Consider the following 11,721-nt stretch of genomic DNA (forward strand, 5'->3'; position numbering starts at 1 on the left):
CCCCCCCCCCGGCAGAGAATAACTGCAGAGAAGACCTTAGAGCCCCGTGCTGGTTCTAGCTGGTTGCTAACCTCAAATGGGGGCTCCCAGAAATCTGTTGTTAAATAAAGTTCAGTTTATTGCTCTTGGGGTAGTGAAGACAGTCACTTCATGAAGTCTTAGGATGATAGTGAGGGGGAAAGATCAGGCTGAGCTGAGCTGAGCTGAGCTGAGCTGAGCTGAGCTAGAGTATCTCTCTGCCATGCTGACTTCTGGTTTGCTACGGGAGATTGGTTAGCATTTATTATCAGAGTCAAGATTTGTGGATTACAGGAAACTTAAGATTTTGAAACAAAGGGTGAGGTAATCTTGGTTTGCACAGTGTTCTTTATGTTTTCTATTGAAGGTTGGTTGGATCTTTGAGGAGGAACCTACTGGAAAATCAAGAGGTTTTCACCTTTCTAGTCCATGGTAGAACATTCCTGAGATAACACATTTGTGTTGATGGAAACAGTTGGTGAATAGTCGTACTGACGAAGTAGCCACCTATGTGAGCGTAGATGCCTCCTATGCCTTAACATGCTGCACATGCCCGAGAAAGAAATCAACATCATGCACTTACTCTGTGACAGTAAAATGCTGTGGGGCTGGAAAAACAGTCTACCAAATACATGGGTTCAGTCCCAGCACCTACATAGTGGCTCACAAGTTTTATATTTTGGGCGGATAAACCAAGCAGCAATAGTTCATATTGTCGAGAAGCCAGAAGTTAGAACTGGGCATCCATACATGAGCTCAAATGTGGGATGAAGAAAGGTCACTTGGGGAGAGCTTGTAGTCTGAAAAGAGAGAACACTAGAGGGAGGTAGAGTCTGTAATCCTTTATACGTTAGGAGCAGTGACAGGTTATGAGAAGAGATGATCTAAAGGTTAGTTTTTGACAGGTAAGCCACAGCTGCAAAAGAAGGTCCTATTTGGTGGCCCAAGGCTCCAAGGGCAAATCTGTTACATAGAGGGAAAAAGGATGAGTCAGGTCAGGAAGATGTAAAGCCAAGGCCGGGGCCCTAAGTGGGCCTGTTGGAGCCTTTGAAAGGGCTTGGTAATCTGTTTTAAAAGAGGTTCGTGGGCAGGGCCTGATGCTGCTTCATACAGAGGGTGAGAAAGAAGGGAAAAGGAAGGGACCCACGAACATAAAAAACTGGCTATTCCTAAGAATGACAAAATTTCTTCTTTTGTTGACAGAACAGTTAGAGACTGAATCAGATTCTTTCTGTCTAATGTAATAGCCTTATGGGTTGGGGTGATTGTTAGTCCCAAATAGGTAACCTGAGGAGTGGACTGTGGAGAGCTGCGTGTGCCGCGCCTTAAAGATGGCGCTGGCTTCCGCCTTCCACTATCCCGAGGGTGAGCGCTCTCTGGAGTAAACAACTAAGGCTTACGATCTGGCTTGCTTCTGTGTGTGTGTGTGTACCTATCTGCTTTGCCCACGTGGCTCCCTGGGATTGGTGTGGTTGAGAGTACTTAAGTGCAGGATGGGTGTTCCCCGAGAAGAGAAGAATCAGTCAGTCAGAAAGGTCAGAAGAGAGAAGAATCAGTCAGTCAGAAAGGTCAGAAGTCAGAAGAATCAGTCAGTCAGAAAGGTCAGAAGAGAGAAGAATCAGTCAGTCAGAAAGGTCAGAAGATTATTCAAGTTTCCCGAATAAACTGCTTAAGGAAGAGTTCCTGCTGCTTGTGGACGTTGTACATCGTGGTGCGGAGCCTAGTGCGCACCACGATGTACAACGTCCACAAGCGCAACCAAGGGGTTCTGGATGTCCCAGACTCGGGGATCTACCTGTGAGGCTGGTAATGGGAATGACATGGTATTGTTAGTTGGTTGGCTGGCTAAAAGGAAGAGCAGAGGAACCTCTGGTGAGCTTGGATTCAGGCGAATATGGGGAGAAAAGAGATAGAAGCTCCCATCCTAGATATGAGATCTCTTCCCAATAATGGGACAGGACATGTGGGCACTACCATGGCAGTGGTCGGGTCAGAGGAGCCTGGGCCTTGTCATTCGGCCATAGCCAAGCCTAGGAGATCAGTTGGAGGGTTATCTGGGAGTGATACCCCCCTGTTTTGCATAACATGGGGGCAATCAACAGCCCAATGTCCCTCTTGATGGCACCTAGGGCATGCCCCCCTCGGCTTGAGAGGATTAGGGTAAGCTTTGGCTCAATGACCTCGTAGACCGCACCTGTAACAGGTGCCTGGTGGCCTCTGGGTAGAGGACCATGAGCTCAGGGTGGCAGCTGGGGCTGGTTGGACAGCCTTTGCCAGCATATTATACTTCTGCTTGTGAACCCTCTCATCTCTCCCATGGTACGCTTTGAAGGCCAGCGCCAGGGCTTCTGCCTGTGGAGTCAGGGGTCCCCTCTCCAATTTTTTAAGTTTAGCTTTTATGTCAGGGTAGCTCTGGGAAAAGAAATGAGTCATTAAGCACTGTTTACCCTCTGTGTTCTCAGGGTCCACATTGGTATACTGAAATAAAGCACCTTTAAAGTGTTCTAAAACCTGAGATGGATTTTCCTATTTATCTTGGATAACCTCTTGAAGTTTTTCAAAATTTACTGGCTTTAAACCTGCTTTTCTCAGGCCCGCCAAAAGACATGTAACAAACCTGTTCCTGGCTAGATTACCACCTGCAGAATTATAATTCCATTGAGGATCCAGGACAGGCACTGTCTCTGGTCTGATTGGATGTCCTCTATCTGGTGAATCTTGTCTGCATGCGCTCTCGCCTGTTCCCAAACTTGCTTGTGTTCCTTGAGAAGCAAATTGTCAGTAAGTATCATATGTATATCATGAAAAGTCAAGCTGTACGACTGAGTGATATACTGGAATTCTTTGATAAAGGAAGAGGGATTAGAAGTTTAGGAGCCCAATCTCTTCTCTATCTGAGAGTTTACTCCGTGAGAAGGGGACGTGCACTCTGACCAGACCATCTACCCCAGCAACCTCCCTTAAGGGAAGGACAGTCACTGGGTCAGGTTCTTCTAGGGATGGAGAGCTTGGGGTTTTGGTCATGGCCTTAGAGCGAGTAATAGGTGGTGTGAAGGTGGTTGCCAAAGTAGAACGCTTAGAGGGGCCTGCAGTTGATACAGAAGGAGGGGGAGGGCTGCAGGTGACAGTCCCTGGGGAGTCTCAGTGGGGAAAGCTGAGGTAGCAGTTTGGGTTCTAAACAGCGCAGAAGCAGGCCTATGGCGGAAAGGAGGTGGTTCGTAAGCTGGGTCTAGTACCATCATGGCTAACAGGAGTTGAGTTGGAGACCAGGAAGAACACATAGCAGGATTGGAACGAAGATAGATGAAAGATTTTGCATAGGTAACCTCTTCCCATTTACCGCCTTGATGGCAGTATGTATTAAGATCCCTTAAAACAACTGGGTTTAAGGTGCCATTAATTGGCAATCGAGAACCATTATCTAGTGAGTAATGAGTCCAGACTTTATTGCAAAGAGATATCAATTTTGATGCCTTTAAAGGAGGCATGAACTTTAAGGACTCAAGGTTTTCTAGGAGACACCCCAGAGGTGTATCTGGGGGTATGTCTGAGGACACGTGGATGCCCATGCCCTGGAGGTTCCTCGTATGTTCTACCAGTGTCCAGAGAACCACTCAGGAAACCAAAAAGGAAATCAGCCAGGCTAGAGTGCCCAAGTCATCATGAGGACCTCTAGTGGCTACCCAGTAAGTCCCAGACTTACTGTGGGAAGTGCTCCACCCTGGCCAGGAATTTCAACCAACATGCTGGGGGCCCAACCTGCTGGGAGCCTGTACGCAAAGAGCAGCTTCCGAAAGGAAGATCATGGGCGGTGTCTCTGCTATGTCGGCTGGGGTCTAGCCTTAGTCCTTGGGCAGAGCTGGCCAGGCTCTGTTCCATGAACTGGAGGCTACTCCCCACCGACAGGCCCTGCCAATAGTGTGCCGGTGTCTGCATGAGAGTTTTTAGCAAACTGGTAAAATGGGAGCGTGGAAGACTGGCCTATAAGGCACGTGTGAATGGCACAGCTGACTTAGTTTAAAGTTTCTGTGCTCTCTTACCATGGATCTTACCATGGATGCTGTGTTTGGTAACCGCCGCTGCATCCACTGCGTGCCCCTCGAGCACACCAGGCACTGGTGTGGCTGCTGGTTTTTCCGCATAATCAATCATTAATCAATCATTTCCGGGTTCGGCACCAATTTTATATTTTGGGCAGATAAACCAAGCAGCAGACCAGGCCAAGGTGTTCCACCTGGGAGAGGTTTATTATTCGGGAATTCAGGGGGTGGAGTGGGTAGAAGGGTAGAGAAGAGCAGAGAGAGAAAGAGGGGGGAAGAGAAGAAGGCAAAGAGAACAGGGTGAAGAGAGCGAGGAGAAGATGGCTTCCTATTTTATACAGAAAATGACGTCACACCAGTGAGGGTGGGAACTGATCCAAGTGGATTGTGGGATAGAAGGTCATTGTCCTGGCAATGCAGGTCAAGAGTCACATGGTTAGGCGGGGCTCGGAGTATCCTGGTGCTAACAACAAGTGTCTGTGACTTCAGTTTCAGCGGATCCAGTGCCCTCTTCTGACCCCTCCAGGCACTCAATACACATACTACACAAACATACAGCCAGGCAAACAATCACACATACAAAATTTTAAAATAAAATAAAATCTCAATTATGATGGAAAAATCTTAGAAAGCATTTTCATGACGTAGCCAGATGGTTTCACAGAAGTCGTTTTCAAAAATTTAGCATGGGTCTCCTTCAAGTACTGCTGAAGAAATGATTACAGCAGTTCACTTTGGCTGCAGACAGCATGTAAGTGGAGCTGCACTTCCCCACTCAAGGCATTACAGCACATAGGTGCACAGGTTTGTCTCAACTGATCTCCACCAGCCCAAGGCTTTCCTGCATCATTATATTGCCAGTAAACTCCCAAGACCAGGCCTGCCCCAGCACCAAAGAGGTAACTCAGTGTTTTTTCTTTCAACACGGGCTGTTGGTTTCCTTTGCCACACTGCAGGACTTACCTTGCCCCTCAGCTGCAAGAATCCAGCTGTTGAGGAAAACAAAAGCACAGGCAGAGGCAGAGGCAGAGGCAGAGGCAGAGGCAGAGGCAGAGGCAGAGGCAGAGGCAGAGGCACAGGCACAGGCACAGGCACAGGCACAGGCACAGGCAGAGGCACAGGCACAGGCACAGGCACAGGCACAGGCACAGGCAGCCTGATCTTTTTTCCTCGTGGCTTGAGAGCCTGCACTATGTGGTGGGCTCCAGTGAGAGCTTAGCTCCTGCCTCTTCTTTTTGTTTTTCCTTCCCACAGTCACAGTTCTTCTACCAGCTGTGTGAGGGCTCTAAGCTTCTCCCTTGATAGAGGCCATTGTGAGACCCAGATGACTTTATCAGAAATCAAGGCGGGGAGTACTAAATCTGAAGGTGGCTCCTAAAATTGGGGTTGATTTGGAGGAAGGTTTTTAGGGTCTCCTTGGGTATTATCTTTATAGGTAATGTCCTCTATTGTAATGTGGTCTCTTTCTGGTTGGGTGGTAAGAACCAACTCTAAGGCAAGTAAAATATCTCTCCCTAGAAGATTGGTGGCTATTTGAGCCACCAGGGGGCGTTTAAGGCCGGTAGCCCCATCTGGGCCTTCCCACTTGTAAGCCTGTTTAGTGATGAATGTGTGAGAGATATGCCTATGAGCTGGGGCCCAGGGATCAATTGTCAATCACGTGGGATCTCTTACTGTTTTAAAATTGTCCTGTCTGCTCCAGTATCAATAAGGCACTTGAATGGTTTATTGTCTATTTTAATGGTTAATTTGGATGGGAGCCTTCCGAGGTGCTGGACACCCATAAGGCTTCTAGCTCTTACTGTCAAGGCTGAAAGCAGCCCCGTCTGGAGTTTAAAGGTTCCAGTGGCTTACCATCCTTATATACAGCAGTACAGTATCTCTTCTGGTGGAAACCTTTTCTGCAGCAGGGACAGATTGTCTTAGGGAAATTAGAATCTCTTAGGGGGAGAGGGTTTTGTGGGCATTCATTCCTTCAATGTCCTGCCTCCCCACATTTGAAGCAGATTCCTTCTGTCTTTACTGCTGCTACAAATTTCTGAGTCATGGATATAATCTGGTGTGACACAGTTCCTATATCTTGGGTTGCTACAATCTACCTATCATGATGTTTCTCCCAGAGACCCTGGCAAACTAGTCCAGATTTAGAAGTAATACCGTCCCATACGATGGTTTTAAGAAGGAGGTCTCTGGATGTGGGGTTGGGAATTTTTCTTTCTAGGCTCATTTTAGTTCTGAGAATAAAATCAGATAGGGGTTCTCAGGACTTTTAATGAAGAGAGAGCAGGGAGGAGGCAGGGTCTTGTGACCCTGAGGGTGGAGTGAGCCTTTCCCAAGCTTGGGTTGGACAGAGGCAGACCTGCTCCTTGTACCCTGCTGGCTGAGTTGCTTGTTGTGTTCCAGTGGAAATGTCTTCCTGGCCACAAAGTTCATTAAAACCCCATTGGGTGTCACCTCTGCCCTGGCTGTGCCTGACTTATCTGCATTTATCTTGAAATAAGGCTTCATATTCCAAAAACATGGGGCCAGGGAGGGAAGAAAGACAAATCTCTCTCCAATCTTGGGAGGTATTGAAGTTGGCAATAGGGCTCTGTAGGAGAGATTTTGTCCAGGGTGAGTGAATGCTGTCCTCCTTCACTGCCTGCCTGAGTTCTTCTAAGTCTGAGGCTTGGAGTGGGTACCAATTAAGTGGTCTGTTTCGACTGGGGTTAATATTAACTGGGTATGCTTGAACAGTTTGGTTTTCTAGTTCTGTCTCAGACTTCTGCGTAGCATAGAAGGCGGGGTTAGTTTTTTGCAAGAGAGTCTCGAAAATTACAAAGTTGTTGGGTGGTAATTGGAGTTAGGCAGGGCTTTGTCTATGAGTTTTGAAGGTATTTTCGCTTTTATGGCTTGGAGAAGGGGGAGGAGCGATACCTCTCTCTGGTTGGATGGGGGGAGGTGAAGTGAGGGAAGGGACAGGTGGTAGCTCCTTTTTTTTTTTTTAATGGAGCCTTGCCCTTGAGTGGGAGAGGGAGGGGGAGGAGGAACAAAGGGTTTATTTAGTGTTTCCTCCTAGGCATAAGGAGTCAGGGGTGGGTAGATGGATTTTATTTTTCTTATTAATTGGGTAAGGGCTGTGAGATCTGAAATAGAGTGGTTTTTAGGACCTCCATCTGACTGAGGGGGCTCGGGAGCTATCAGCCTGTCCTATTTTAGATGTCCCTATGCATTGCTGAATAGTCAGCAAAAAAAAAAAAAAAAATCATGGAAGGATATTTTTCCTTCTCGGGTATCTCTGTTTTTGATGAGAGAAGCTACTCGGATCCATGAGTCTGGGCTATAAATATTATCATTGCCCATGCATGGCACTATCTGAAGGACTTCTTTACAAAACAAGAAGGTTTTTTGGCTATATGTGGTGTTTTAGTAGGGCACATATTTCCCTGGCCTGGGGTGATTTTTTTATGTGAGTTGCCTATGATAGAAAAGAAGAGAAGCACGTGTCCAGTGGGAACATTCCCTTGACCTATTTGGCTTCGGGGAATTCCACAGAGGTTCAAAACGCTAAGCCTTCCCACAGCTTTAAGAACTGGCAGCCACCTTGTGGCTTTTAAGTGGCTGCTGTGTTTTTGTTTTTTGTTTTTTGTTTGTTTGTTTGTTTTTTAAGGAGAAGTTAGATAGAGAGTCTTTTCCAGTGCCTGTTGTGCGCTGTCAGGATTTAGACAGAGGCCAGAGGGACTTTCAGCCAACACCAGAGAGTAGCACTGGCCAGGAGGCTTCAGTTGCCCCTTTAGTTTGTCCAAATCCACTCCATGGTGCTGACTGAAAGCACAGCAGGAAGACAGATTGATTGTTTTTTTTTGGGGGGGGGGACTCACGTTCCTGCAGTATCCCTTCGGTGCAGTTGTGTCTATTCAAGCCCCACATTGGGCCCCAGATGTGGGCCTGTGTACTGGAGGCGGTAGACCAGCTGGTTGCAAGAGTTCTGGCAGAGGAAAGAGGTAGGGAGCAGGGTGGGGGGTGTCACTTCTACCGCTGCAGTTGGTTCCACCTCCCTCTTTGCCATGTCACCATCTTGGTTACCAGTGTCGCCCTGCTCTGAGTCCGGCTGGGCTGATGAAAGGCCCACTAGCCAGGGAGGTATGCAGGTATGCAGCGGAGCCACAGGTGGTATTTTGGGAGAGCGGGGGGGGGGGGGGGGGCTGGACCAAGGAGAGGCTGACCAGCTAGTGAGGAGTGCGGAGGAGTCTCAGGTGGCACTTCAGGAGAGCGGACCTCTTCCCAAGTGTTAGAGCTCTTATGACAGAAGCTCTTGAATCCTTCCGAGATAGGATTCTTATATACAGTTTTGGGGTGGGTCAGGGATTGACAACAGGTACCTCTCATTGGCTTGGTCTGAGAGCTTTGGGGAAACCTTATTTGCATTTGGGAAGGCTTGGTGCTTCTCCTACTCGACTATTGGCCACACACCTCTCTGTGGGGGTGGGGGCGGCTGTGGGAGGCTGTAGCTGCAACAGTAACCAGGGTCTAGGGGACTTGGCAGAACTCTTAAGGTCACATGAAGGCAGAAGTCACTGCCCACCAGGTCTCCAGGGTTCCAAGCCTGTGCTCGACTGGGACCAGCAGTCTGTGCACAGTTCATGGCCCCACACACTTTGACATTTATTTTTGTGTCACTTAAAATTGTTGTAACAGGTTTAAAAATAGAATAGATGCACTAAACTAAGGCTTTAATTCTAATACAAATTCTGAACAAGACTTCATGTAATATTAAAATATAGATTGTACATCAGTTTATCCCTATAATTTTCAAAGATATATTTTGAGACTTAACCATTAGCCAGATATGAGGAACAAACATGAAATAGAACCTTCTACATATGTTGTCTTTTCTCCTAGAAATCGTCACTGAGTCCCTTAATCAATGGAAGAATATATGTTATTAAAGTTACAATAGCACAGAGCTCCGCAGATCTCTCTTAGCGGTTGTGTATGACGAGGCCTCATGTAGAAGCCTCTGCATATTGAGGCTGTGTTTATTGAGCCTCAGCCACACTCACACTTAATCTTTTTTTTTTTTTTTAAGTTGAAAAGAGATTTTTTTGAACATAGAGGAACATGTGCCCCTGTGGCATGGTGGGGGCATCTTTTGGGTATATTTCCAAGAATGGTACAGCTGGGTCTTCAGGTAGATCTATTTCCAATTTTCTGAGGAACCTCCAGACTGATTTCCAGAGTGGCTGTACCAGTTTGCAATCCCGCCAGCAATGGAGGAATGTTTCTCTTTCTTCACATCCTTGACAACATGTGTTATCACCTGACGATTTGATCTTAGCCATTCTGGTTGGTGTAAAGTAGAATCTGAGGGTTGTTTTGATTTTCATTTCTCTGATGACTAAAGAGTTTGAACATTTCTTTAGGTGCTTCTCAGCCATTTGAGATTCTTCAGTTGTGAATTCTCGGTTTAGTTCTATACCCTGTTTTTTGTTTGTTTGTTTGTTTGTTTGGTGATTAAGTTCTTGAGTTCTTTATATGTTTTGGATATTAGCCTTCTATCAGATGGGGGTTTAGTGAAGATTTTTTTCCCAGGCTGGAGGTTGCTGATTTGTCTTCTTGACTGTGTCCTTTGCCTTACAGAAGCTTTCCAATTTCATGAGGTCCCATTTATCAATTCTTGATCTTAGAGCATGAGCCATTGGAGTTCTGTTTAGGAAATTTCTCCCTGTGCCAAAGAGTTCAAGGCTCTTTCCCACTTTCTCATCTATTAGATTAAGTGTATCTGGTTTTGTGTTGAGGTCCTTGATCTACCTGGAACTTGAGTTTTGTGCAAGGTGACGAATATGGGTCTATTTTTCATTCTTCTACATACAGACAAGCACCATTTATTGCAGATGCATTCATTTTTCCATTGTATATTTTTGGTGTCTTTGTCAAAGATCAAGTGACAGTAAGTGTGATAGCCAGAAACTGGAAACAACCCAGATGCCCCACGACAGAAGAATGGATACAGTAAATGTGGCTCATTTTAGAATGGAATACTACTCAGCTATTAAGAACAAGGACATCCTGAGTTTTGCAGGCAAATGGATGGAACTAGAAAATGTCATCCTGAGTGAGGTAACTCACACCAAAAAGGATATGCAGGGTCTGTACTCACTAATGAGTGAACATTTGAAAAAAAAAAGGGGGGGGGACATAATAACCAAGATACAGTCCACAGAACTCAAAAAGGTCAACAAGCTGAAGTGCCCAAGTGAGGGTGCCTCAGTTCCACTTGGGAGAGAGAGAAGAAAGCTATCACAAGTCGGAAGGAAAGTGGACTGTGGACAGGGGCAGGGGGAGTAGGGGAAAGTGGGGAACCTGATCTGGTATTGGGGGAGGGAAAAGGTCTGAAGCCCTGAGGAGCATCAGAAAGAATGGAAATAGGCAACTTCAGGAGATAGGAGGTTGGGGAGACCCTCCAGAATGCACCAGAGACCTGGGAGGTGAGAGACTCTCAGGACTCAAAGTGATGGACCTTAGATGAAATGCCCTACAGTGGGGAGAGGGAACTTGGGGAGTCCACCTCCAGTAGAGAGACAGAGCATAAAGTGGAGGGATGAGATTGCCATCCTGCAGTCACAGCTCTGACCTGTAATTGTTCCTATCTGAAAGAATTACAAGGATGGAAATAGAGAGGAGCATGAGGGAAAAAAAGGTCCAGTGATAGGCCCGATATGGGATCTAGCTCAAGGGGAGGTCCCAAGGCCTGACACTATTACTGAGGCTATGGAACACTTGCAAAAATCTACCTATCATGACTACCCTTCGAAAGACCCAACAAGCAGCTGAAAGAATCAGATACAGATATTTGCACCCAGCCTATGGGCAGAAGCTGCTGACCCTTGCTGTTGAATTAGGGAAGGTTAAAAGAAGCTGAAGAGAAAGGTGGTCCTGTAGGAGGACCAGTAGTCTCAATTAATCTGTACCCCCACATCTCTCAAACATTGGCCCACCAAACAGGCAGCATACATCAGCTGATATGATGCCCCAACACACATACAGTAGAGGACTGCCGGGTCTGTGTTTATTCAGAGATGATGCACTTAACNCTCAAGAGACTGGAGGCCCCAAGGAGTTTAGAGGTCAGGTGGGGTGGGGAGGGGTGGGGACGTCCATGTGGAGCCAGGTGGGTGGGGAGGAGGTATGGGATGTGGAACAGTTGGAGAGTGGATGGGGGGAAGTAAAATATGGAGTATAAAAAATAAATTAGGGTCCATCCCATAATCAGCCACCAAACGCAGACACTATTGCATATGCCAGCAAGATCTTGCTAAAAGGACACTGATATAGCTACCTCGGTGAAGCTATGCCAATGACTGGCAAATATAGAAGTGGATGCCCACAGTCATCTATAGGCTAGAACACAGAGACACCAATGGAGGAGCTAGAGAAATTACCCAAGGAACTGAAGGGGTCTGTAACCCTATAGGTGAAACAACAATATGAACTAATCATTACCCCCAGAGCTCGCATCTCTAGTTGCATATATAGCAGAAGATGGCCTAGTCACCCATCGTTGGGAAGAGAGGCCCCTTGGTCTTGCAAACTTTATATGCCCCATACAGGGGAACGCCAGGATCAAGAAGTAGGAGTGGGTGGGCAGGGTAGCAGGGTGGGGTGAGGGTATAGGGAACATTCA

The 11,721-nt window shown here is 46.8% G+C and overlaps 1 protein-coding gene across 1 annotated transcript in view; it reads right to left on the reverse strand.

Annotated features, from left to right (window-relative positions):
- Positions 1 to 4,160, reverse strand: part of LOC110330539 (protein FAM111A-like) — a 12,003-nt gene extending 7,843 nt beyond the window's left edge. Inside the window, 1 exon segment of the mRNA XM_021210759.1 lies at positions 4,071 to 4,160. Within this exon segment, the coding sequence (XP_021066418.1) occupies positions 4,071 to 4,160 (90 nt within the window).
- Positions 4,161 to 11,721: the final 7,561 nt, after the last annotated feature.

The sequence above is a fragment of the Mus pahari genome, chromosome 1, assembly GCF_900095145.1.
Source record: "Mus pahari chromosome 1, PAHARI_EIJ_v1.1, whole genome shotgun sequence".
Taxonomy (NCBI): domain Eukaryota; kingdom Metazoa; phylum Chordata; class Mammalia; order Rodentia; family Muridae; genus Mus; species Mus pahari.